Source organism: Haemaphysalis longicornis, unplaced genomic scaffold (genome assembly GCF_048455015.1).
Source record: "Haemaphysalis longicornis isolate Haplotype H1 unplaced genomic scaffold, Haemaphysalis longicornis Haplotype H1 scaffold_9, whole genome shotgun sequence".
NCBI lineage: Eukaryota > Metazoa > Arthropoda > Arachnida > Ixodida > Ixodidae > Haemaphysalis > Haemaphysalis longicornis.
In genome coordinates, this window is record NW_027526460.1 from 125673026 (window position 1) to 125699219 (window position 26194).

Below are 26194 nucleotides of genomic sequence, written 5' to 3' on the forward strand. Positions count from 1 at the left end.
TCCCTTTTTTCCTAATTTTTAGCTTATTTGAGTGAAGTGTGCATTACAAGTGGTGTCAGTATGATTCTAACGAGGCAGTCTATCGAATGAACCACACTTGTGTTTTGTCTGCATGGTCCCTTAAGGCAAAATGAACGCGCTAAATGGTAGTCATAAAAATTGTTTACTTTGATTATATGGTACTGGCGAAATATTTCTCTGTAGGACGCAAAAATGGCACGTTTGCAGCGATTCGCACTACTCTTTTTTGTAACAGAAAAAGTGTGTTCAACTTCTTAATAGTTGATCCCCAGACCAAATGAGCATATTGGACCCCATATCCAATATGCTCATTTATATAGAATAATTATATAGAAAAAGTTTTGTGCGCTCAGGTAAGACAAAGCTATGTTTGTTTATTATGCCTATAGTTTGGTAAACCTTTTTACTTATTGCTTTGACATGTTTATCCCAACTCAGATTACTGGAAAGATGAACCCCTAAAATTTTAAAGCGTGATCCACATGGCGCGTCTTTGCACGCGATTCGTGTGCGTCGGTGTTGCGCGTGCGATTTTTTCACGTCTGCGTCGACGATTCCACTCGCGTGGCAGCTTGTGCCTCGCTCAGAAAATGACATGCTTCGCATGCGGCAGTGGGAGGAGCCTCACGACTTCCGCCAATGGGGTGGTGCGCGCCTCATGGCGGCAGTTTCGAAGCGCTTGAGACAGCCGGCTGGCTCCGCCAGAGATGTTCAGGCTTACGACCCCCGCAGATATTGTATGGGCGCTTTCACAAGCGGCGTGGATGATGATTTATAGTACCGCTTTCCCCCACATTATCAGCTCCTTTACCGCACAAGCAACTTCGTGCGTGCCTTGAGCGGCCTTTTAGAGACCACTTAGAAGCGGTCGCGTGAGCTCCCAACACCACTTTGCAGCCGAAGCCGCCGCCATGTTGCTGCCGCCAACCCCGCCGCGCGCAGCGTGCAAGTGGTTCCGCGTCAGCGTCAGCACGGGTCTTGTGGCATGGGTGGGACGTTTTCGCGAGCAGAAAACGCTCCATGCGGTTCACGCTTAAAAGATTTTGCTACCTCAACGTGTTCAGTGCCAAGTGTTATTCTAGGCGAGGTGACAATTTTATTTTTCGGGGGAAAAAGGATTGCTTTTGTTTTTGCTGGGTTAATTGTTAAGACATTTTGTTTTTTTCCCAGTTTACGAGCTGATGCAGGCTATGGTTGGAGATTGTTTCTATTCCGCTATTACTCCTTCTTGTGACTAAGAGACTAATGTCATCTGCGTAACAAATTAATAATAGTTTGGGTTTTTGGAATAATTTGTGAAGGTCGTTTATGTACACAGTGAAAAGCAGTGGCCCTAAAATACTGCCTTGAGGCACACGTGTGCTTATGGTTTTCAATTTCAAAGAAAACTCATTTAACGAGACATTGTTCTTTACGGTATTTTAGGTAAGACGCAATCAAATTAAGGGCCATGCCATGCACTCCGTAGAACTACAATTTTTTTAAGCAAGATACTATGGCTGATTGAGTCGAATGCTTTTGACAAGTCTGTATAAATCCCTAGAGTCAAACTGTGGCTTCTCCATGAACAATTATTTCCTTTTGTTTCAGTAGTGCAGTTTCAGTTGAATAATTTTTTCTAAAGCCATGTTGAGAGCTGTTTAGAATTGAGTGCCTATTGAAGAACACACACCTTTGAAAGTAGGGGCAAGATTGATGTTGGTCTGTAGTTTTTGAACATGTTTTGATCGCCTCCTTTGAAAATTAGAATTACTCTTGTTATTTGCATGTTTATCGGGAATGATACTTAGAGTTGCTCAATTTTTTGAAAACCATTGAAAACAGCCACCTGTTTCGCACAACTCTAGCTAATACTGTTAATTCAGAAACCACGTAGACCTGTTATACACTACCTTTTTGCTGCATCTGTTCTGTTTGTTGTGTAGTCCACCTGCTGTAACACCATCGGCCTTGAGAATGAAATAAATGAAATGAATTGGAAAAGTGGTCGATTTTTTTTTTTTTTATACATGGGGCCTTTGGGGAGTTTCTTGACTGTAAATTCACACTTTGCGTTAGTAAGAAACTGTGCCCCCCCCCCCCACCCCCCGTGCAGCTGGGCATTCCGGAGTGGATCCTGGACCTGCGGAACGCGTCGGCGCACGGTGCGGTGTGCGCGGGCGAGGCGTCGCTGAGCATGCTGCGGTCGACGGCGTCCCTGCTGCTGCACTGGCTGCGCCTGCACCACTGGGAGCCCCAGAGGGACGCCCTCCTGGTCACCGACGCCCCCCTGGCGAGGAAGGGCTGCTGCACGCTGGCCCAGGTGCAGGAAGCCCTGGACAAGTGGCTCGCCATGTTCACCAAGGTGGGTTCGCTGAAGTCTCCCCTTTAGGAGGGGGTTCAGGTCCAGAGTACGTAAAATTGCTTACTGTGCAATACCAGGGGGTGCGGTCTGGATACTCTCACGTTTACGGAGTATTTCTGCGAAGGGAAAATTTCAAACTCCACATCTACAGTTGAACCCCGTTATGATGAAGTAGTATCGGGGCAGTAAATGAGTTCTTTATATCCACCTGTCACAGTGGCTCAGTGGCTAAGGCGGTGCGCTGCTGTGCACAAGGACGCGGGTTCGATTCCCGGCCGCGGTGGCCGCTTTTCTGATGCAGGCGAAAAGCAAAAACACCCGTGTGTACGAGATTTCAGCGCACGTTAAAGAACCCCAGGTGGTCAAAATTGATGCGGAGCCCTCCACTGCGGCGTGCCTCATCACCTGCATTGCGTCGGCACGTTAAACCCTACAATCAATCAATCAGTTCTTTATATCCGATATTTGTTGTAACCGTAGAGGTAAAAATCGGCTCTAATAGAGCGGCAATCTGGCTCGCTCAACAATCCAAGATAACACTCATTGTTCTCGGCATCGAACCCAGCAATAAATGAGGTAATCCTTGTTTATCTCTGTGTGGCATTTCAAACTAAACAGACTGAAACGTGAGAATGGGAAATTACAACAGAACAAAGTTTGTTTTGCAAAACAGGGCTGCGTTTTTATTTACTTTACTGAGGATGTGGCCTTCGCCTGGTGGCTTTTCACAGTCTGAGCGGAATGAAGTTTTTCACAGTGCCCACGCAATAAGGGGCCTTTTCTACTTCTGCAGTTTTTCAAGCTATTAACAAATGGTTTTTTGTCTAACTTTCTTTAAATTTCGCTTTTGTTATTCTAGCTGTCAAGTTTTGAGCCTCGCAGGAAGCACATATTTCTTTGTGATAGACGGTATCGCACGGTTCTCGAGGTTTTTGGTTCGTTATAAAAAGAATAGGTGTCATTGAAATGAAGTGTGACCAACCAAACAAACTTCGTATTTAGTTTGCTATATCTGATAATTCGCTATATCAGTGTGCGCTACAACGATGTTCCACTGTATTTGCAATGCAGCCATATGGCTGTATCAGTCAAGACAGAGCGGGAAGAAGCCTTTATTTGTGGTAGCTTTGTGCTTATATAGGTACGCCGAACACACTGTCACATGTGGCTGTAATCGCTTGTATTGTTAGTCACAGCCAGTTTGTATGAGCGTGCGTGGCTTGTGCGATACATCTTCTCTTGTTTATCAAAAGTTACTTGCGTAAATGGAATTCACTTGGTTAAAGTTGTGGTCGTAGCCAAGGCGGCTTGGTCGGCGAGTTGTTCGAGTGGGCCGTCTTTGTGCCAACAGTGTCGGTTGAAGAACCATTGACTGCGGTATCGGTGAGGGTGTCTCATCCGGAACCTCCTCACTGTCTGACTCGTCACTCTCGACCGGAATCCGCTGGAGCGGCTCGAGCGTAGGGATCAGGTGATTGCGGTTGCATCGAAACACTTGGTTATCTTCAGTAACAACCCGATATGACGTCGGCGCAGACAGTCCTATTACTTTAGCTTTTCGGTTCCATGCCTTTCCATGAACCCTCACAACTTCCCCTTCCTTAAAATCTGTTAGGTTCTTTTCTTACTGGGATCACGTTGCTTGTGCTTGAAAACAGGGCATTTGGGCTGCAGGATGAAAGTCTGGTAGTTGGGTGTGCAGCCTCCTGCTTTCTAAAAGTTCACCCAGTGAACGGCTATCCTCCAGCAGAGTTCAAACGGCAACCAAAAAGGCCAAGCCAAGGTCGTTGTGGGTTTCCTGTGTTTTTTTTTTTTTTTTTTTTTTCGGTATTCTTTTTACGACTTGGACACCTTTCGCAGCAAGTCCGTTTGACTGCGCAAATCCAATGGTCGATGTCATGTGCTTGAGGCGTACCTGGATGTGAAAAGAGCAAAATCATGAGCAGAAAACTGAGGGCCGTTGTTTCGGCACACTTTTACCGGAACCAAGTGTCTCGCGAATGTGCGACTCAAGTTGTCAGTCACGGTGCTTGCTGTTGCGTCGCTGAGTCGTTCAACTTCTGCGAAATTGGATAGAGCATTGAACACACACAGATAAGGGTTCCCGCCGTGTTGGTAGATATTTACACTAAACGTGTACCAAGCGTAGTTTGCTATTGGTCAGAATATATCACTCGTCTTGTTGCTTGTATGTGTACTTGCGACATACAGCACATCCCTTCAACATGGTCTCGATATCGGTGTTGAGCCCATGTAAGAACCCCAACCGTCGTGCCGAAGCTTTGCACTTGTTTATGCCTAAATGGCCCTCATATGCTTTGCATATGAGGGTCATATGCTTCATGGCCCTCATATGCTTTGCATCGACTTAGGCACAACTACTTTGCTGCCATTTAGCAAAATGCCTTGAACTGCCAACAGCTATGCAGCAAATGGCTTCAAACTGCCACCAAGATCACCGTTTTCTCCCAAGTATGCCATCGCTTTTTGCAGATCAGCCTTTCCTGCATCAAATGTGCAGGCTATACGCGAGGAATTTTCTTTCTCTTCATGCGGGCTGAAAGTGTGGGTGCGGATTATATGCGGGGGTGGGTTATACACGCAAAATACGGTACTTGTGAGACGTTAGGGTTAGAGTTTTTTTTATTAATTCTGAATGTGTAGCTTGCACCTGTGCTGGTTAATTTGTTTCACTTCTTACAATCGAGAGGGGGCTTCTTTTACCGAACGGCATCTGCTACCTACAACCAACCGTTCTACCGCACCATGTGACAGAGGTACTGCGCAGGCAGGTGGTAAAAACAGCTGTTTTACTCCCTCTTTCCCTCTCTCTCTGTTTCACCAGGGCAAGGGCAAGCTCTCCCTGCGTCAGCTGAAAGTGCTGCGCGAGAAGAAACTGGCATGCGTCGAGCACATCGCCACATTTGCTGAGGAAGACGGGTGAGTTTGGCTTGTCACGTAGTGTAGGAGGCGACGTAAGCTCAAGGAACGATTGGTGGCGTCTCGAGTCTCTCTCTCTTTTTCCCTTTGGCCAACCTTTTTACACTTGGTGAAAGTTGGAAAACAGGCAAAGAAGCGAAGCGTGATGAGACAGCGCCAATCTTTTCGGTAGCTGTTACTCTCTTTATCGTTGCGCCTCTTCTCTAACACATAGTAGTAGGTGTTGTACCCGTGCCACTCGTACGCGAAAAATGACATTAAGTGTTTAATCTTGCACATTTGCACATCTGCGTTTTATGGCATTATATAATGCTGTGATGATATGATCACACCTCGTTGTGTATTTTCTCTAGCATTGTGTTAAGATGTGTTGCTACTGCGAAAAACGCTGTGTATTATTATTATGCCATTACAGGCATGCTTATACATGTGTCCATGTGTGTGGATATATTGCATGTATATATATGGGTATATATATATGTATGTATGTGTATATATGTGTGTGTACATATTTTAACTCTTGTTTAAACTACGCTTACTCAGTGATTTTTCTTTTATTTTTGTTTTTATTACAAATTCTTTCCTTTTTTTCTTTCCTGTGTGTCTCTGCCGGCCTGCTATCAAGCAGTGTACACTGGTGTGTTTATGCTATTTACGCTGGCTGCTATGTAATGGAACGGTTCCATGTCCTACGTGAAGCTGATTCACAGCTTTTAGTCAAGGAACCGTCCAGAATTCATTCTGGAAATAAAAGATTTGATTTGATTTGATTTGAAGGCCTTAAGATGCCAAATGACATTATTTAAACGGGCCGTGCTACGCGTGAAAATGCGAAGGCAATAAACGTGTTAGGCATGATGGTGATAATGACTAAAAACAGAACTAAACTCATATTTTGGATGTTTTTAACGTAGAGGAAAACGTACAACGTTTAAAAATGTTTTTTGCAAAGAAGACGTTATGAGAAGTAGGGTTTTCTAAAAAATGGCGCGAGCCGTTTTTAAAAGCGGCTTCAGCAGCTGCCGTCGCCTGCCAGCGGTAGCCAAATCCAAGAAATTCAGAACGACGAGTAGCACGATGTTTTACCTTTTGCCGCTGTCTTAGCGAACTTCGTCGTTTTGAGAACTTCGCCACCAAGAGTGCACAAAAAATTGTCTTATTTCGAAGTTCAGCTACGTGTCTGCGTCAATGCTCTGGTGCTGAGAGTTTCGTTGGCTTCATTTGGTGCTCATCGTGTTCGAGACTAGGCAGATTTAAGATGTTCATGAAGGCAAATGTGTTGTGCAGAACTCCTTAAGCCAAAAATGACATCGGAGCGAATGGCATTAAATTTTTGCGTGTAGCGGCAAATTAATGGCATTAAAACTTATGGCATTAAGCACTTAATGTCATTTTTCGTGTGCGTGTGGCGTGGGTATTAGTCTCTTTATCGCTCTGCCTCTTCTCTAACACACAGTAGTAGGTGTTACTTTCTTTATCAGTGTTACTCTCTTTATTGCTCCGCCCTTCTCTAAGACATGGAAGAAGTGAATGAAAAGTTCATTCATAAAAGAAGTTCACAAATGAAAGTTCAGCTTTCGATACAATGTACCCACCATATTTATTGTGGCTTTCGGTGTTCTAGGGTTGCCACAGAGTGGCAAAGTGGTTGGAGCGAGATTCACTGACATAGCCGGTATTTCAATTGTAAATACGATAGTCTTTCTTGGGCTACGTAAACCAGCAGCTTTTAGCCTATCTGTATGCCTGTCCCTCGATTCAGGTATTCTTGGACAAGATTTCCGAACCACTAAATCTGTAAATACACTTCGTACATGCCAACATTGTTCAGCAGCAAGAAAATATTATGCATATTTGAGGCAAAGCATCAACACGGAACTGATACTAGCAGTCTTCTTGCGATTAAAAATAAATGTGTGCTCGATATTTATGATAGCGAAAAAAAGACACGTTGAAAACAGTAGTTTGACCCGGAAATACAACACAAGCTCGCAAGAGCCTGAACCTCGTGGCAGTGTTCCAAGTTCATCAGTAGCGAAAGGTTCCAGCAAATGGCGCACGAGCAGTGGAACGTGTTAAAATTGAATTGGCTTTAGCAAACCTGCTCCGTGTTTATCGTACGGGAGGATCCAAAGTTAGGGGAAGAGCAAGAAAGGCGGGCGGTGGGTGGGGAGAAGGGAGGCATTTATGCGGCAGGGGTGGCAGAAGTCTATATAGCCTTTCTACGACATTTACAGTGAAGTAAACAGATGCACGGTCTTTTTTTTTTTTTTTTTGTTGAGATGGCCGCAGAAGATGTTCTCTCTTCTCATTGAGGGTTTTTTAATTTTTAGGTTTGTTTCATAGTGCCGTACCAAATCTCTTGCCCTGGTTTGTGGCCCGCGTTTGAATGAAAAGCATTCAGGTATCTGAGACTTCAGATGCTTCACGGATAGTGTTTAGTGTTCAAATGGACTTGCAGCACAGAGCTACCCTCCTGAAATCTTGATTTTTTTTTTTTTTAATGTTAGATAATTTTTCTGGCCTTGCCACATGACATATGCATTTCTTTGAATTCGCAGCATGGCACGTGTTTTAACGTTAGCTTTCCAGCACAGTTTTGCTGTTGTGTAATAAAGCGTAGCATGCCTTTCCTTTGAATAAAACAGGTGTAAGACTTGAATCTGTTAGCTGAAGTGGAATGCTACTTGCATGTAAATTTTCCAGTATCAAACTGCCCGGGGGCACACCCCAGCTGGTTTGGTACTGGGAAAGTTGTGGCGTGAAGTGTTGCCCATCCACGCCAAAAGGCGATGAAACGAAAGCAGAGAAAGAGATGCAAACACGACGCAGCAGTGACGTAGTCCTTGAGAAGTATTGGCAGGAGGGCCACAATGCTTTTGCTCTCAAACCACGTAAACAAAACTAAATGCCCCGAGAAGGAGGAATAGACATTTGAGCGAGAGTGTATTGGGACGGGAATGTGGTTAGCCTCCCATGTCCAGAAGGCTGTAAGACTGCATGGAATCCAGGGCTCGTTGCACCAGAACTTCTTAAAACTTTGGTGCCGAGCTGGTCAGCGCCGACTCCCACAACTGAAGGGATGGGTTGTTAAGGGAATCCGCCTCTTTCACAACCCCACTGCGCATGCGCAATCCCCTAGCGGCCAAGTCCCTAAGCAGTCCGGCAGGGGCAGCAGACGACATTCCCCACAGCTCCCGCACAAGCGGGAAGGGGTCGTGGTTGTATTTACATTGTTTGATTTTTTGTGTGTGCTCGTTGTGCGCGGAACAATGCCCACAACTTGTGCTGCGTTCCGCTGTAACTCGGAGTGCCGAAAAGGGAACGTTGTCGGCTTCTATCGCTTCCCGTCGGCCGCACGCGATCGGCTACGGCGGCTTGCGTCGCTCGCGTCGGCTCTGGTGATAGGAACTTTAGGCTTAGCATCCTGGCGGATATTTGATCGCCGCTATCTGTGCAACTGCGAATGACAATCCGCAACACAACTTTTCACTACACTATCATCCCCTTTCTCGCATGCGGAACTCTATTTAAGCTATACCTTTCGTTTGAGTGATCGGTAACCGAGACATCTGCGTAGCCTGTCTCGATGCTTTCGCGCAGGTATCGCCATCTCTCGGCCGCTCGGCGCACCACGCGCCGCGGCGACCGGTCAGCGTAGGCTTGCATCGCGGCAGATATCTGATCGTCGCTTTTAAAATAAGCCCTGACAACAATCCCTAGCACAATTTTTCACCACACTAACACCTACTTTCTCGCATGTGGAACTTCTTTTTAGCGATCAGATTTATTCAGAAGAGCAGCGAGTCCGACAAGCGCGGTTGCTACCATGGTCTGCGCTGGTTCGAGCCGCTGTGTGTGCCGAGCTGGCAGGCGCGGCCGGCGTGTGCGCGGACTGTTTCCGAAGGCAGAAAACGCTTCACGATTGCTTGCTTTATCCATTTCTTGCAAACAAATGTGCAGAATCTACAAATTCAGCTCTGCGATCATCGTAGTTGACCATGGAGCAAAAACAGTGGGCGGAGCGACGCCGGCGACGCATCTAATGCCCGCATCGGGTCGTCTCAAATTCACGCGTACGACTAGTCGTGGTGACAGTCGTAACGATCAGTCGCATGCGAATCGCGTGTACCAATCGTACATGTGTCCAGCGCTTAAAGGCATTTTGCGAACTGCCGGCCTTTGTTGAGCTGGCAATCGCACTTCATGCCAGACGACTCCAAGTACTGCTCGCTCTGCTACTCAGACGGCACACGGATCTGTCCGAGATTTCTCTGCCAGCCCTCATTCAGTGATAAGAAGCCGCCTGGTATTATGTGATGACCAGGGGCTGTCATCTTAAGGCGTTATAACACCAACACAGAAGAAAAACTTCGGCTGCTCCTCGCCGTAATGTGGGATTGCCGTGCATACAACGAGAACGCAGCCGGAGGATACGCCGGCAAACCCTACCACTTCAACTTCCGCTAGGCACGCTAGGTGGCAGCACACCGCAATGAAAGAGGCGGATTGAGGACTTGTGAGCAGGAGGGGAGGATGATAGTACTTTGTAAGGGTTAGTTGCAGTGCAGGCAGTCTGGTGAGAAGAGGGATGGTGATATCTTCGGGAGGATTACGTGATTGTAAACTGTTTCTACTTGCAGTCTTGGGAGTGTGTGTGCTTGGTCATTGGATAATGAGAGGTGTGGAGGAAAGTACCATAAAACCTAGTTACAAGAGACCCTTGGTTATAGGAGACATTTGAATGAAAGCGGTTTGGTTGGCTTTCCTACGTTCGCCATGTTAGCAACATTGCATACAAGAGACCTTGGTTACTAGAGACGTGTTTCCTGGGTCCCTTGAGTGTCTCTTGTAAGAGGTTTTACTATCATCATCATCATCATCATCATCACCAGCCTATCTACGCCCACTGCAGGGCAAAGGCCTCTCCCATTATTCTCCAATTACCTCGGTCCTGTGCCAACTGTGACCAATTTATCCCCGCAAACTTCTTGATCTCATCTGCCCATCTAACTTTCTGCCGCCCCCTGCAATGCTTGCCTTCTCTAGGGATCCACTCTGTTACCCTTAATGACCAGCGGTTATCTTGCCTTCGCATTACATGCCCTGCCCACGTCCATTTCTTCTTCTTAATCTCTACTAATACGTCTTTAACACCAGTTTGCTCCCTGACCCACTCCGCTCTCTTCTTGTCCCTTAATGTTACACCTATCATTTTCCGCTCCATTGCCCGCTGAGTCGTTCTCAATTTAAGTTGAACCCTCTTAGTGAGCCTCCAAGTTTCTGCCCCGTAGGTGAATACCGGTAAGATGCAGCTGTCATACACTTTCTTCTTCAGCGACAATGGTAGGCTGCTATTCATTATCTGAGAATGTCTGCCATATGCACCCCACCCCATTCTGATCCTTCTAATTATCTCTGCCTCATGGTTGGGATCTGGGGTCACAACTTGGCCTAAGTAGATATATTCGCTTACCACTTCCACAGCCTCGCCACCTATCTCAAACTGCTGTGCTGTCCCGAGGTTATTGATCATTACTTTAGTTTTCTGCATACTAATTTTCAGGCCCACGGTTCTACTCTGTTAGCCCAGTGCGGAAAGCATGCTTTGCAATTCGTCCCCCGAGTTACTTAGCAAGGCAACGTCATCAGCAAATCTGAGGTTACTGAGGTATTCTCTATTAACCCTTCCTCCCACCTGTTCCCAATCCAACGTTCTGAATACTTCTTGTAAGCATGCTGTGAATAACATTGGAGAGATTGTGTCTCCTTGTCTGACACCCTTCCTTATAGGTATTTTACTGCTCTCCCTATGGAGGATGATGGTAGCTGTAGACCCATTATAGATATCCTCTAGTATTCTTACATAATGCTCATCTACCCCCTGGTTCCGTAATGCCTGAATGACTGCTAGGGTTTCGACCGAGTCAAATGCTTTCTCATAATCTATGAAGGCTATATATAGGGGTTCAGTATACTCAGCGCACTTCTCTATCACCTGATTGATCGTGTGAATATGGTCCATTGTTGAATAACCTTTACGGAACCCTGCTTGTTCTTTAGGTTGACTGAAATCTAAGGTTGCAGAGATTCGGTTAGCGATTACCTTGGTAAATACCTTGTAGACGACTGACAGTAAGCTGATCGGCCTGTAATTTTTCAAGTCCTTCATGTCGCCTTTCTTATGGATTAGGATGATGTTCGCGTTCTTCCAAGATTCCGGTACCATTGCGGTCATTAGGCATTGCGTATACAGGTTTGCCAGTTTTTCAAGTACAATTTCGCCGCCATCCTTCAAGAGGTCTGCTGTTATCTGATCCTCACCAGGTGCTTTGCCCCCTTTCATTTCTTTCAAAGCCTTCCTTACTTCTTCGGTCGTTACTGGTGGGATGTCTATCTCCTCTGAACTACTGTCTGGTTCGGCATTATCCTGTATGTCCCGGCTACTGTACAGATCCATATAGAACTCCTCGGCCACTGTGACTATTTTATCCCTATTTGTGATGTTGTTCTTATGTGTGTGTATGTTGTTCTTACTGTATGTTGTTCTTACGTGTGTGTAAGTGTGAAAGCATCTAGTGGGGTCGATGGGTGCTGGACTGGTTGTTGGTTTCGGGGCGCTTGGGGTGTTCTGCCCAGTAGTTGGGGGAACGCCCAGGTATCAAGTTTGCTTAGCTATCAAATATCAAGTTTGCCAGATATCAAGTTATCTTAGTCTGGTGGCTGTGGAGGCTTTAACAAGTTTTTAGGTATGTGTTCCGAATTAGGTTGTGTTTAAATTGGGGCTAGTTCGATGGAGATAGTTGATGACCTGCTCCTTGGTTGGCTGGGGTACATTGTGGGTGGAGAGTTTCTTGCAGAAGCCAAACCTTGTCAGTGGGTAGAGTTCTTGCGATTCTAGGCAGTTTGTGTGTCCTTGATGCGCAAGACAATGGTATACCAAAAGTAATGACATCAAGGCATGTGTGCTTGAAATGCATGCAGAGGGCTGATATAAATCCTTGGCATGCACCTCAGGTTATTTGGTGGTGTTGTGCATGGCTAATTATAATGACGTTGGTGCCGACACTGCAACGTTATTGATGATGGTAGGCTGATGGTGTGCTGGGCTGATCACGACTCTGCTCATCTTTATCATCAGCTGCTGACCCTGCTACTATGTTGTTAGACTAGCGTCACAAGGATACACGTAATGCGTACCGTATTTTCGTGCCTATAACCCGCACCAAAAATTAGAAAATTTCAGGGGTGAAGTAGGGGTGCGGATTATATGCGAGGTGTTTCCTTTGGTGCAGCTTCACCGCTATGTGCGCTGGGCCATGATGCCCCTACGGCAGTAATAGCGACCAAGCCGCTGATATCCCATGGACAGAGCTCATTTTGCGCACACAGCTCAACAATATACCAACATGAAAAAAAAAAAAATGCATGTGGCAAATCATCTGGTAACGTAGTCCGCTAGGTAAGGTTTTTGCATGAACAAATGTGCAATGTTGCTTGAGTAGTAGTAGCTTTGGTGAATCCTCTTATTTATAAAATATGTGGGAAATACGCGGGGATATATTTTTATTCGTTGACGGGAAGTGGGGATGCGGGTTATATGCAGGGGCGGGTTATACGCGCGAAAATACGGTAAGTGGACTGGGGGGAGGGGTGGTATGGGATCCCTGGGGGGTGCGTGCGATTTATAAATGGGACTGCTTCCCACCGACTTTTGGGCTGGAGCAGCTGCAAAAGGTGGCAGTGCTAATAATGGGCCTGCCTCTGCCTTTCAACATTTCAGCGACCTTGTGGTGGAGGCCCTGGTGACAGGCGGCGACTACCTGCTGCCCTCGAGGGACGCACTGGAGGAGCGATACCCAAACATGAGTGAGTGTGAGAGCTCGCACAGTCAGCTCAAAGAAAATTACTGCCCAACGAGAGCGTTGCAAACGGCTCTGTTAGGCCTGATGAGGAGCACGTTTTGGAGATGAACGATCAAAGAATGCTCTTGTGCTTTTGGTCAAGAAGTTGTATATGCTTATTTGGGATGCCATTTTGTAAAGGAAGTAGTGACTACATGCAGCGATTTTGGTAAGCTATGTGAAAAACGTAACTGGATGGGTGCAGGAAAGAAGTGGCGTGGTTGACAGCGACGAGTGAAAAAATGTGTACACAGGCTGCCAGGGGCGACAACATTGACTGCGACGGGCCATTGGTGTCACTTGTGTCTGGTTGGCCTGAAGCAGCTTACAGCAAGCGACAGCGACGGAGGCGCTTGGTGTCAGTGTATCGATTTTTTTTCACTCATCGCGGTCATCTCCTAGTATCTTAAAACAGCCCCAGCTACTTTCTACTCTATCTATTCTTTTAAGCAAAGTAGATAGAGCTGTTGAGATAGAATTAGAGGGCATGGATCTAGAGCTGTTCAGGTTTGTGGACGATTACCTTGTTTCGGTGAAAGATCGTCCGGGCAGCATCGTGCTTCCAGAAGTGATAAAAACCTCCAGGAAAAGCGAATTCGGGCTTGAGTATACTTTTGAGTTACCAAAGCTGAGCAAAACTCGGTTTTTAGAACTTGAAATTGAGTTTATGCCCTTCCACACCTGCTGGATGTACAAACCCAGGTTGGCAAAGCCTTTGCCGAGTTACAAATCGGCTAGTTCGAAGTTAGTAAAGAATGGCATGGCTGCTTCCTGCATCAAATCGGCCGTGACAAAATTGTGCAAACATTTTATTGAGCAAAGTTTTGCCTCCTAGATAGACTGACAAAGAGCAGCCGCATATCCAGATGAGTGTATCCTTTGGGCATGTGAGGAGAATAGGCAGCAAATAAGAAAAGGAGAAAGCAGGACACAAGATGTAAAAAACGAAGGAAAGGGGGCCGACAAGGTAGCTGTCGTACGGTACTTGCATAACATTTCACGTCGGCCAAAAAAAGTAGCGTCACAATATCGGGTGCGTGTGGTGATGTTGGCAAAATGCAAATTGGCAATAATTTGCTTAGCAGTGCAAAGGGCGATAGAAAACGAAGGCGCAAACAAAGATGGCTGTGGCATTAAACATGGCACGAAGTTTTTAGATTGTGCGAAAGATGTTATCTGCACTGTTCCGTTTACATCTGGAAAAGGAGTACACATTGGCCAGACGGGTCACGGCCTCAACGTCTGTCTTCGCGAACATCAAAGATCTTTGAGAGGGGCACCGTACTCGCATCTAGCAGTGCACTGCAGACATTGCGCAGAAAGGTGTAAACCTAAATTACCTAGATGACACGGCCATCATTAATAAGCATGCAAAGTGATCCACAAGAGAGATCATGGAAGCTTTTTGCATCACAGAGGGAAGGACTAGTTGTATCAGCCAGTCATCTGTACAGTTATCAGATATTAAGTTTGCATTTTGGGAAGGGGTTTGATTGTGTTTTTCTTATTATTCACTAAAGGTGCTTTGTGATTATTTGCTGCTCTCTGCTGTCGATGTTTGATCCGTTCAAATGTATTCATGTTCCAAATGTATTGATGCTATCAACGTTTTTGGTGATGATGCATATTTTTGTTCCTTGTATATAGGGTGGTGCGACGATAAATGGAACACTTCAAAAAAATTTCCTGTGTGACCCGCCGCTCTGTTCGCGCTCAAACTTCATACGAAGGTCGCATTTTGTGGTCTACTATTTTGTTTTACACTGGGAGCAACGATGGTACTTACCGTATTTTCTCGCATATAACCCGCTCTCGCATATAACCCGCACCCCTAGCTTTGAACTCCCCGAAAAAAGAAAAAAAATCCTCGCGTATAACCCGCATGCTTACCTAAAAAAAACTGGTCTAGGAAGTCACAATTGCACAGTCACAATCTCGTTTACAGGTGAACTTTATTTCGAAATGACCGCCGCAACGTTCTCAGCGCCGATTCCGGTTCAGTCAGTTCAGTCAATCATCGCCAGACTCGCCACTGTCGCTGCTGCCATACGAGGCTTCGTCACCGCTTTCAAAGACGCAGTCGTCTTCGGTGCTATCTAAGGAATTGCTGATGGCGCACTTCTTGAAGCTTTTGCGCACCATGTCGGCCGGAATCGCCCCCCACGCATCCACGATCCACTGGCACAGCAGCGCAATGTCTGGCCTCCGCATGCGTCCCGTCGGTGTGAGGGCGTAAAGGCCGTCGGCCATCCATTCGGCATACAGCCGCTTCACGTGCGCCTTGAACGGCTTATTTAGGCACACGTCCACTGGCTGGAGCATGGAAGTCATGCCACCGGGTATGATCACGAGGTCCGTGCGGTTGTCGGCGAGGCGCGCTTTCACTGCGTCAGTGCAGTGGCCTCGGAACGAGTCCAGCACCAGCATTGACCGCCGTGCCAACATGGCTCCTGGCCTTCTCTCCCAGATCGTGCGAAGCCAGTCACCGACGAGGTCACTATTCATCCAAGCGTTATCTTCGGCCCGCACAACAATCCCTGGTGGCAGTGGGGTACTGGGTAGCGTTTTGCGCTTGAAGATTACATACGGGCGCAGTTTGGTGCCGTCCGCCAAAGCGCACAATACGGTGCAGCGCAGCTTGGTGTTTCCGCCCGTCAGCACGCTCACAGATTTCGAGCCCTTTTCCTGCAAAGTGGTGTCCATGGGCATCTCGAAGTACACGGGCGTTTGGTCGGCATTTCCCACCTGGGAGAGCAAGTAGTTGTGCTCCTTCCTGAGCCCGATGACGTAACGTTGATAGTTCAACAGCTTCTCCTCGTAGGCGTTGGGAAGCCGCTGGCACATGGTCGTTCGCCGCCGCATCGAAAATCCGTGCCTGGCCATGAATCGCTGGAGCCATCCACGGCTCGCACGAAACTCGCGTGGGATGTTCATCTCCCGAGCCAACCTCAGAGCTTCCATCTGCGCCATCTCCGTGGACACAGCTTGGCCACGACTCCTCCGCTCCTCAATGAATTGGACAAGCTGTGTCTCAAGAAGGGGGTACGCGCCAGTCTTCGGGCCGCGAAATGCTCGCTTCTCCTTGTGTGCACTTTCGAGAGAGGCCTTTTTCTTCCGCCAGTCGCGAATGCAGGACTCGTCGACGTCGTGCTTTCTCGCAGCAGCTCTGTTACCCATTTCCTCCGCAGCAGCTATGATCTTCAGCTTCTCTTTCGCGGTGAAAGATTGACGCCGAGACCCACTCATGGTGCCTCACCAGACAAGGCTGACCAACGGTGCAAACTGGCCACACCTGAGTTGGGGGCCCAACAACTTCGCTACAAAGCGCACGCAAATCACCGCAACAGACGCTGTTGACCAAACCAAACAAAGCATGTGAAAAGTCCGAATAAACACGCTATGTAGGGGATCTGTCTATGGCCTGTGTTGGCTTCTTATTGGCTTTGCACCTGATGATGACGATGGAGATGCGGACTGCATGGCAGGCCGTGCATTGCCGTGAAGCCGACCTCTGCTTCCAGAATATTCGCAGATAACCCGCACCCCCACTTTTCGGACGATTTTTTTCAATTTTTGGTGTGGGTTATATGCGAGAAAATACGGTACCTGTGTATTCTGAAAATAAATAAAAACAATTTTCGCCTATGGGAAAATGGCGGCCGATTTAGACGTGCGAGCCAACACAAGCTGATCTCGTAACGACGAAGCCACCTGGGTAATGCAGAGCGAAATGCAGCTTTGGGATTCACAGTAGGAAGGAGCCAAACGGTGTAGCAGACGATCAGGAAATCTCTTTGTCCCTAGTGTACGGTGATCACAAATACTTGCATAACAGCTGATACCAATCACAATAAAGTATTCCCGCGGTTCATTGTTGCCAATAATTGTTAGATTTGTTTCCTCTCCTGCTTTCACATTTTCTGATCGTCTGCAACCTCATTTAGCTCCATCCTGCCGTGGAAGGAGCAGGAATCCCCATCGTCCGTTTGGCTCTGCGCACCCCAGCACCCCAGGTGGCGCCTTCGTTTTAAGATTAGCTTGCGCTGGCTTGCACGTCCAAATTGGCTGCCATTTTCCCATAGGCGAAAATCGTTTGTATTTATTTTAAGAATGAGTACCGTATTTACTCGATTCTAACACGCACTTTTTTTCCGAAAAAATAGGCCGAAAAATCGCATGCGCGTTAGAATCGGATACAAAACCGAAGCTGCCGAAACAGTGGTAATTTCGTTACACCCATCGCCATCGCCATCTCCAGATGGCGCCAAAGCTTTTAGCAACGATTTTCTGGACCCGGCAAGCCTAGGCGTATAGGCTTTTCTATCGGCGTTCACACAAATCGTCAAATCGTTTCACTTGCGCGCTTGATAACAGCAATGGCAGTAGCGGCTCCCACGCGTTCAAAACGAGTGGTCGGCTGAGGCGTGGGCCACGATCCCATCGACCATGGTTGAACGTTCGTTCAGATGTGTAGCATCGCGAACGCGCTTGAAGGCACCGAGGACGAGATGTTGTGGTCAGCAGAGAGCGACGATGAGTGAGATGAGTGAGATTACATCGGGAAATAAATCGCCCGTTTCTCTCGCATTCGTTTGTCTGGGTCACAAAGTCCTGTGCGCGTTACAATCGGAGGTGCAAGTTTTTTCGTTTTTTTTGCCAGGAAAATCGGGTGCGCGTTAGAATCGGGGGCGCGTTAGAATCTGGTAAATATGGTAGTTAAAGGGACCCTGCAACACTTGCCATCGACTACTAGTACTGTATTTTGGGATAAAGTCTATTGTCCCAAAAATCTCCTCCCGCAAGAATTATGAAAATTCATTCACAATTAACGAAACTACGCGCGATGAGAAATCGCGCATAATCGTTCCCTCTCAACTCGAGCGCGGACAAGGCGACGAAAGCTGTGCGCTCTCTCCCGGAGAGGGGGGCGGCTCGCGGCGTTCTCTTCGGCGGCCTTCGATATATCACATGCCGGGTATTTTTCTCCTTTTCTCCACAACGCGGAGGGGCCTATTTCCGGTCTGGTGCCACAAAAAAGCAGGCATGGGTGCCTGCTCGTAAGTGCGCGCTCGGGCTGGTAGGGCGTTTTTGAAGCAATAAACGTTTGTAGTCGAGTGGTCCCGTTGAAAGCGAAGTATTGAGCTCATCACTCAAACTCCACGCGCACTCAAAACACAAAATAAACGGCAAAACTGTGCCTACAGGTTCAGGCATAGAAGAGGTTCGTACACAGCGATGACGACGACGGAAATGGGAGAATCTAGCCGCGAAGTTGACCAGTGACAGCCGATCGGGCAGCCATGGCCTATGTGACGTCCCTTAGGCCATGCATAATGAGGACAACTGAAGAGAGAGCGGTTTGTTTTTCTGCGTCTTTCTCATCGATTTGCGCGCTCACCGCTTCACGTGCACGTGTAATATTTGGCTCAGGTATTCCTGGCAGTGTAATCTAAACGTCGCGCAGGTTTACTTGTACTGCTCAAAGAGTGTTGCAGGGTCCCTTTAACTCTTTCGGGACCGCTCCATAGGCCATCGATCACATATGATCGATGGTTGCCCGAGCCTGCAGAATACAAATTTTCGCTCGATGGAACACCTAGCGACATCTAGGAGATAGTTTGAAAACTGGAGTTTTCAGTTCTGTGAAGTTTCTTTTTTTATCGCCAGGCGGCAACGCATCAGATATTTTATTCTGACGGGCAGTGGTTTCGAATGTAAACAAACATGGCGTCATACTCGCGCGAGCGCGATAAGAAATCCGCCTCGTCTCGTCTCGCATATCTTCGCCTTCTACTGTTGATTTTAACGATTAGAGTGGCAGTGAAGAGTCGGAATGCGGCGTTAGAGATCGGATTTCAGCTCGAGTGAGGTTTCTGGTGTCGATCAGCCTGGAACATCAAATCGCGCTCAAAGGTGGGTGTTGGTTTCAGTTTCAGTTGGCTCTGGAGTAGGTTTGTGCGCTCGAAATATGTTCTGGCTGGTTTATATTTGTTCGCTAGGGTGTTAACTACCTATGGTGGTGATATCCTGCCACCAGCGCAGAAACAGATCAAGTTTTCGCCGAGACGAGAGCCAGGCGTGTACCTGGGCGACGACGTAGCCAAGGCCTTAGTGCCAAAGAGATCACACACAAAACAAAAAACCAGTTACACCTAGCCGCATCAAACTTTCGCGATAAATAAACGAAGCATTGGGTTGGATTTTGTATATCCTGAAATAATTTTATTCTTTTTTAATGTTTTTATATTTGCGCTTCTTTCTATTTTTTCTTTAGTTTTTTCACGAAGTTCTTACTTTCAGATTTTTTCATGGTTCTGTCGTCAGCGTTGAAGTAAAACTTGATATTCTATGTCAAAGAACATATAATTAGCTGCATTTTGGTATATGCTAAGGCAGGATGGTGCCTTTGCTTTATGTAATAAAAAATTTGTACCGAGACCTCCCTTTTTCATCACTTTTCCGGCGGTCCCGAAAGAGTTAAGTACTGTCATTGTTCCAGGTGTCAAACAAAATGGACCACTAAATGAGACTTTCGTGTGAAGTTTGAGTGCGAACAGAGCGGCGGTTCATTCAGGAAAAATTTTGAAAGTGTTCCATTTATCGTTGCACCACCCTGTATAGATGATTGTTTTTTCAAAATAATGTTCAGTTGCTAGTAACGCTTCGTCTTGCGCCTCTTTCTTCGTCTTCGTTTTTTCAGTAGCACTTTTCCAATCATGAACATATACCAGCGAGCCCAACTGACAGTTCTCCGTATTTGTAGTCCAGCACTCTGGTTTGTTTTTTTATACATTGTAATCTACCCGGAGCTTTAACTGCCAACTTGCTGTGGAATGTTTCTGCAGTAAGCCATAGACAAGCATATCAATTTGACAAAACAACATTAACGGCATTGTTTATTGGAGGAAAGTACTCAACCTGCGAGATGTTGGCATTCGTTGACGCGCTGTATAACTGCTTGTCGCTTGTTATTTTTACACTTGAGGTGTAGAAAATGGATTGGTTGTATTTTCCGACTACTCGAAGTTCCTTTGATAAACGTGTCGTAGGCCATAAATTCCCATTTTAAGCTTTCGGTTATTTATCGCATCGCGTCGGGAAGTTCACGCTTGTGTCACGCACATAAGAGGCTATGAGACAGGCGTCGGCAAGCTTGAGCAAAAATACCGGTTAGCGGAATTGTAGTTTAGATTAAACAAAATAGCGTAAGCAGTTTGCAAACCTAGTTTAAGTTGAACATGGTTAGTATGCCTGCACCACTAGCCGGCGTTGGGCGCCGGCATGTTGCAAAGACGACCCGCCGCGGTGGCTCAGTGGCTAAGGCGTTCCGCTGCTGAGCACAAGGTCGTGGGTTCGATTCCCGGCCGCGGCGGCCGCTTTTCTGATGGAGGCGAAAAGCAAAAACGCCCGTGTGTACGAGATTTCGGCGCACGGTAAAGATCCCCAGGTGGTCAAAATTAATCCGGAGCCCTCCACTACGGCGCGCCTTATTGCCTGCGTTGCGTCGGCGCGTTAAACCCCACAATCAATCAAATGTTGCAAAGACAAGGGGGAGCTACGATTGGCTGGATTGCCTTCTTTACTGTGACATCACATCAAAACTTGAGAAGGAAAGCCTCAGTGAAACCGTATCTACATTTTTCTTTACCTATTTGCTGATATCGTGCAACGAAACAGCCATGCATAGTTTGTATATCAAGGGTTCACAGTTCTAAGTACACAGAAAATGCACTTTTCAAAATCTTTTCACGACCCCTTCAAGGCGAACCTGTCGCTGCAATCGCGTGCCGTCATGGGTGCCGCCACAACAGCTGGCAGCATTCCTCTTCTACTTGGCTTGGCTAGCTGCGTGGCTTCCTTTCATTCCTGGAGCCAAAATGAACAAAAAAAGGAATTTTTTTTTTCTTGTTCGTCCTTCATAAAGCTTCTAAAAAGTTCCCGACAAATAAATGTTTTGGAGCTCCACTTTTCTATGGATGAAATAACTTAAAATAACCTTGTAACAATTGTAATGTTGTTTCTTTGTAGCCCCAGGCAACTTCTGAGCTAGTTGGCGAGCCGTGCCAAGGACGAGTGTGCTGTTGCTACCCGGTACGTGGCGGCACACTCGCTGAAGTACAGCTCGCCTACAAACTAGCGCCGGATTTCCCTCCAGTATGTAAAGCAGGGCTGGAGAGTTGAGCGGTGACGCCGTCTCGGTTTTCCCTCGCGTCCCTCCGACACAGGGTTGTCCGTGCCCTCCCCGAAGGACGGCGCCCCCTGCGAGCTGCCCGAGGCCCTCGCGGCCTGCTGGCGCCCCCTGCTGTCCCGGCTGGACCCCTCCCTGCACCAGCGGCTGGCCGAGGGCCTGCTCAGGCAGTCGGCGGGCCACGACGAGGACGCCAGCCTGCGCCACTGCCTGGTGGTGGCTTGGCTCAGCCACCTGCTGGCCGCCAAGATCCGACCTGGGACGGGGCCCCGAGGTCGGTGCTTCGGGGGGCGCCCTTTGTTCGTGGTTGGTGTTGCTCAGTGCGCAAGTGCGAACTGGCAGTTTGAGAGATCAGGCACTGTGCCTTGGTTGAGGTCTTGCGAATTGACAGTGGATGGAATGTTGTCGTGGTCAGAGCCATTGGCTGTACCAGTATAAATATATCCCATGATGTATGGGGCAGACAGAGGTAAGGAGAAAAAGAGGGAGACTAGCCCGTCTGAATTTTGTCCATAACCAAATTCGTTGGCGGGATTCACACGACGGGGAAATCCCGTCCTTCTGGCCCATGGAGCCCACTCACGTGACCAGTTTTAGGCTCCGCCCTTCGGCAGGGAACGCCCGCGGATGCTCTGGGAAAGAAAATGCCTCCGCATGTTTTCGCTCGACAGCAGCAGACGTCCATGGGGAATAGAAACTGTTTTTGGCCCTCAGTCACGCGGTTTTAGGTTGCACCAAGTGCAAGGGCGGCTTTTTTTTTTCTCTCTCTCTCTCTCTCTCTCTCTCTCTCTCTCTCTCGATTGGCGTGGTCGACACGCGTGGAAGGGGCAACTGCGGGCGCCGGAGAAGTGCGCCTTGGAGTTTGTGGGCGCTGTGGGCAATCGAGAGCTAGGGTGTCTCGATGTGTGCCTCTCAAGAGCTGCCTCGCTTCCTCCGCCCTGTCGTCTGCTAGTCGCTCCGCACGTGTGGATGCGTCGCCGAGCCAGACCATCCGGTGACGTTGTGTGGATGTCACATATTCGTCCGTCTCCGTGGGCCTCCGTCGTGTGAATCCCGCTTTAAACCCCTTGGGATTGGTTGCACTGTTGTAACCAGGCAGCACTGTTTTAGGAAGCTTTTCTGAGGAGTCCCTCTTCTTCTTTCTTTTTTACTTGCTCCAGGAACCAGTGGTGGCGACCGCCGGTGCAAAGCTGAAGCTGAGTCGGCCGAGTGCAAGCTCAACGTGACCAAGCTGCTCCGGGTGGCCATGGACCATCCAACGGAGTACACAACCAAGGCCATAACGCTGTAGGTTCCTGGGAGTGGGAGCACGGGCTGTGTCGTGCGTTTCAGACCTTCCTTCAGCCCTCCTCATCCGTTGTCCTGTTAAAAGCGCTTTTCTCGTGAAGTTCTACCTTGTAAAAACTGGACCTTCTGCTCTCATAAAAATGTTCATGTGCAGCCTATCGGTTAGCAGGGACCTGCCACATTCGCGCGATTCTAACGCGCACCTTTTATTATGAAAATAGGAGTCCAAAATACCTTCGCATTACTATCGGACTCAAAACCAAAACGAAGCGGCTCAATGAACAAAGGCAGCCTCGTTTGAGCGCAAAGTAATAATGTTGACGAAAACGGAAAGGAACCGGGCAGTGTCCAGTGCATAAGGTGTCCCCAGTCGTGTGTTCGCAGTTTACGGAAACAAAGGGACAGCATTTTTAATAAGTCCAAAGCTTCACGGAAGGGCTTTAGCTGTCCACAGTGTGTACTGATTTATGTTCAATAAAACGTTTTGTGCCATTCTAGGTGTCTGTTAACTGGATTGTTTTGTGTGCGCGGTAGAACCAGTGCCAAGCTGTTTTTTTGTGGTTTCCTGTTCTACTGCGCGTTGCTGTTGGGGGCGTGTTAGAATTGGGCTAATACGGTGATTCCCGAGAGACTTGATCCTCGTTCCACTTCGCCACCTTCCTCAGTGGCTAAGGCGTTGCGCTGCTGAGCACAAGGTCGCGGGTTCGACTCCCGGCCGCGATGGCCGCTTTTCTGATGGAGGCTAAAAGCAAAAACGCCCGTGTGTACGAGATATCAGCGCACGTTAAAGATCCCCAGGAGGTCAGAATTAGTCCGGAGTCCTCCACTACGACACGCCTCATCACCTGCGTTGCGTTGGCGCGTTAAACCGTACAATCAATCAATCAATCAATCAATCAATCAATCACTTCGCCACCTCCTCCTGTGCAGCCTTGGCGAGCACATGAGCCCACCGCTGAGCGAGGTGGAGCTGGACCACCTGAAGGCCCTGGCGGCCATCCAGAGCGGCCTCATGGTGCGCGGTCGGGAGGGCGACGGGGACGGCGGTGGCGGAAGGAGCAGCGACTCCGACTCCGACAACGAGGAGCTGGAAGAGGAGGAGGGCCAGGGGGACGGAGAACCCACCGGCATTGAAGGTAGCGGCAGCTACGTGCCCTACACCGTGGAGGACTTCCAGGGTGAGTTTCCGCTTGGGCTTCTTTTCTGCCAGAGGGTGGGCTCTCTAAGAGGCTGTTGCGAGCGCTCTGGTGCAGGTTTGTTTCAAGCGTGCGCATAGCAAGTTAAGGGGGCCTTGAAGACGAAAGACGACTCAGTTTGGAAGAACTACCCCATGGTAACTCACTCAGCCCCATTCAAGCCACGAAGGATGCTTTTCTAGCTCAACAAGTGCAAGAAATGTTAAAGAATTTTCGAATTTCATACTTCAGGGAGCAATACCCCTGTCACACAGCAGATCTAATGACATTTAGAGCAGATGTCATTCGCTCTAAATTTCAGTTATACCCCGGCTACACAAGGGTCCGTATGACATTTGAACCAAATGTCATTTGACTTAAATGGGGTGCTTCGAATGCCATTCAGAATCCGCCATGCTACACGACAATTTTGATGGCATTTGAAAGCTTTCACGATTGCTCGCCGTGCTGTAGTGGCACTGTTGTTGCCCCGTTCCGTTTTCGTACAATAATACAACAATCAAATTTAGGAGCAGTCTAAGGCAGTAAAGTGATATCAAATTGGAAGAGACACCAGTTTTTACTCTAATGTGGTGGCTGTTTGCGTAGTTTTCTTTTCTTTTCTTTTCTTTTTTTTTTTTTTTTTTTGCAACTGACCAACTGGTTTTGCGAGTATGAAAATTAAATATGTTGATTTCATATTTTAAGTAAATGAACACTGAAAAAAGTTCCACAAACAAAAATATTTTGTTTGTTTTATGTTCAGAAGTATTACATTTTTTATTGCTGATCGAAGACTCTGCGTGTGAGAGTGCTAGAAATGGCATTTGAAATCCCAAATGTCTCTCTCGGTTCTCATTTGGCTCGAATGTCATTTGAGCCGAATGGCGTTTCAAAGCCTAGTGTAGCAGCCCAACTTGACATTTGAGTCAAATGACATTTGGTTCAAGTGACATTCGGTCGATAGTGTGGCAGGGGTATTATTCGGCGCTACACGGTAATGCCAAATGACATTTGAAGCGAATGACGTTCAGCAGCTAACTGAGGTTCGGGAGCTCATTCAGCAGCAAAAGGACTAGCCTCAACAGCAGTGGCGCGTCACTAGAGGAGAAAGTTCAGTAATAAACCGAAGAATACTGTTTCTAAAAACTGTTAGTAAGCATATTTTCCCCTCCATGTTGTTCTTCAAGTAAAGAAAGACAAACAAGTAATAACAAAAAAGAAAATCGCGTCCCCAATGCACGCGCTACCCTAATGCGGATTTTTTGCTGCCTTGTCTCGGCTTGTGATGTCTGCTGACGTCGCCTGAACTGATAATTTTCTTATTTTTCTTTTAAAAAGATTTACCTATCGTATGTTTTGAAAACAATATGTATGTTAACATTCTAGGTGCACTTCGAGCATAATTTTGCGGCTGTGCGAGGTCGCTAATCGTCACCGCTATAACTATCAAACGACATTTGTTTCGCCGTGTATACTTGGATGGGCAAACTGAATATCATTGACAGTTAATGTCATTCACTTTGAATGACATTAGATTTGCTGTGTGACAGGGGCATGACATGGGCAGGAGCGACTAAAAGTGTAGTTGTCAGGGTATTAACTGCCTATTAGGATTCAGGTGATTCAATCAAGTGGAACTTGGGGCCTTACTTGGGGCACCCAGGCAGGTTTCCACGTGGTGGCTGAGGGCGGTGGCCACCAGTTGCACAAACAAGAATCTGTCACATCATGGTGGCACTGCCGGAAAGTGGCAGGGGGGTCACCACTTCTTTATATGCATTCCTTAAAGCTGTCCTTAAACCAATGTGCAAAAGACTGAAACCTCAACGGCCAAGACGGCTCAGAGGCAAACTCCAAAAGCGGCCAAGACATGATTGATTGATTGTAGGGCTTAACGTGCCAACGTAAGGCAGGCGATGAGGTGCTCCGTAGTGGAGGGCTCCGGATTAATTTTGACCACCTGGGGATCTTTCACGTGCGCTGAAATCTCGTACACACGGGAGTTTTTGCTCTTCGCCTCCATCAGAAAAGCGCCGCTGCGGCCGGGAATCGATCCCGCGACCTCGTGCTCAGCAGCGCAACGCCTTAGCCACTGAGCCTCCGCGGCGGGTGAGCGGCCAGGACGTCAGAATCAGCTTGACAGAGTCAGTCGTCTTACCCACTCGGAGTTGACACCCAAGATTCAAACTGCTGACTCACTCGGCTGTGACTGTGGGGAAAGGAACCACACCACTGCTCGACACAGAACACGTGATAGGGTACTCGTCGCACCTGCGGGAGCCTAGTTTAAGTGTGCGTGTTCCGGTCAGTCTTTCTTCGTTGTTATGGCAGC

The 26194-nt window shown here is 47.7% G+C and overlaps 1 protein-coding gene across 1 annotated transcript in view; it reads left to right on the top strand.

Moving 5' to 3' along the window:
• The window catches only part of LOC144153742 (ribosomal biogenesis protein LAS1L), a 53937-nt gene that overhangs the window by 18886 nt on the left and 8857 nt on the right, over positions 1–26194 (top strand). The window contains exons 5-10 of the mRNA XM_077685434.1: positions 2117–2365; positions 5211–5305; positions 13089–13174; positions 21435–21671; positions 22558–22684; positions 23615–23862. Coding sequence (XP_077541560.1) covers positions 2117–2365; positions 5211–5305; positions 13089–13174; positions 21435–21671; positions 22558–22684; positions 23615–23862 — 1042 coding nt within the window. The remainder of the gene's footprint in view (positions 1–2116; positions 2366–5210; positions 5306–13088; positions 13175–21434; positions 21672–22557; positions 22685–23614; positions 23863–26194) is intronic.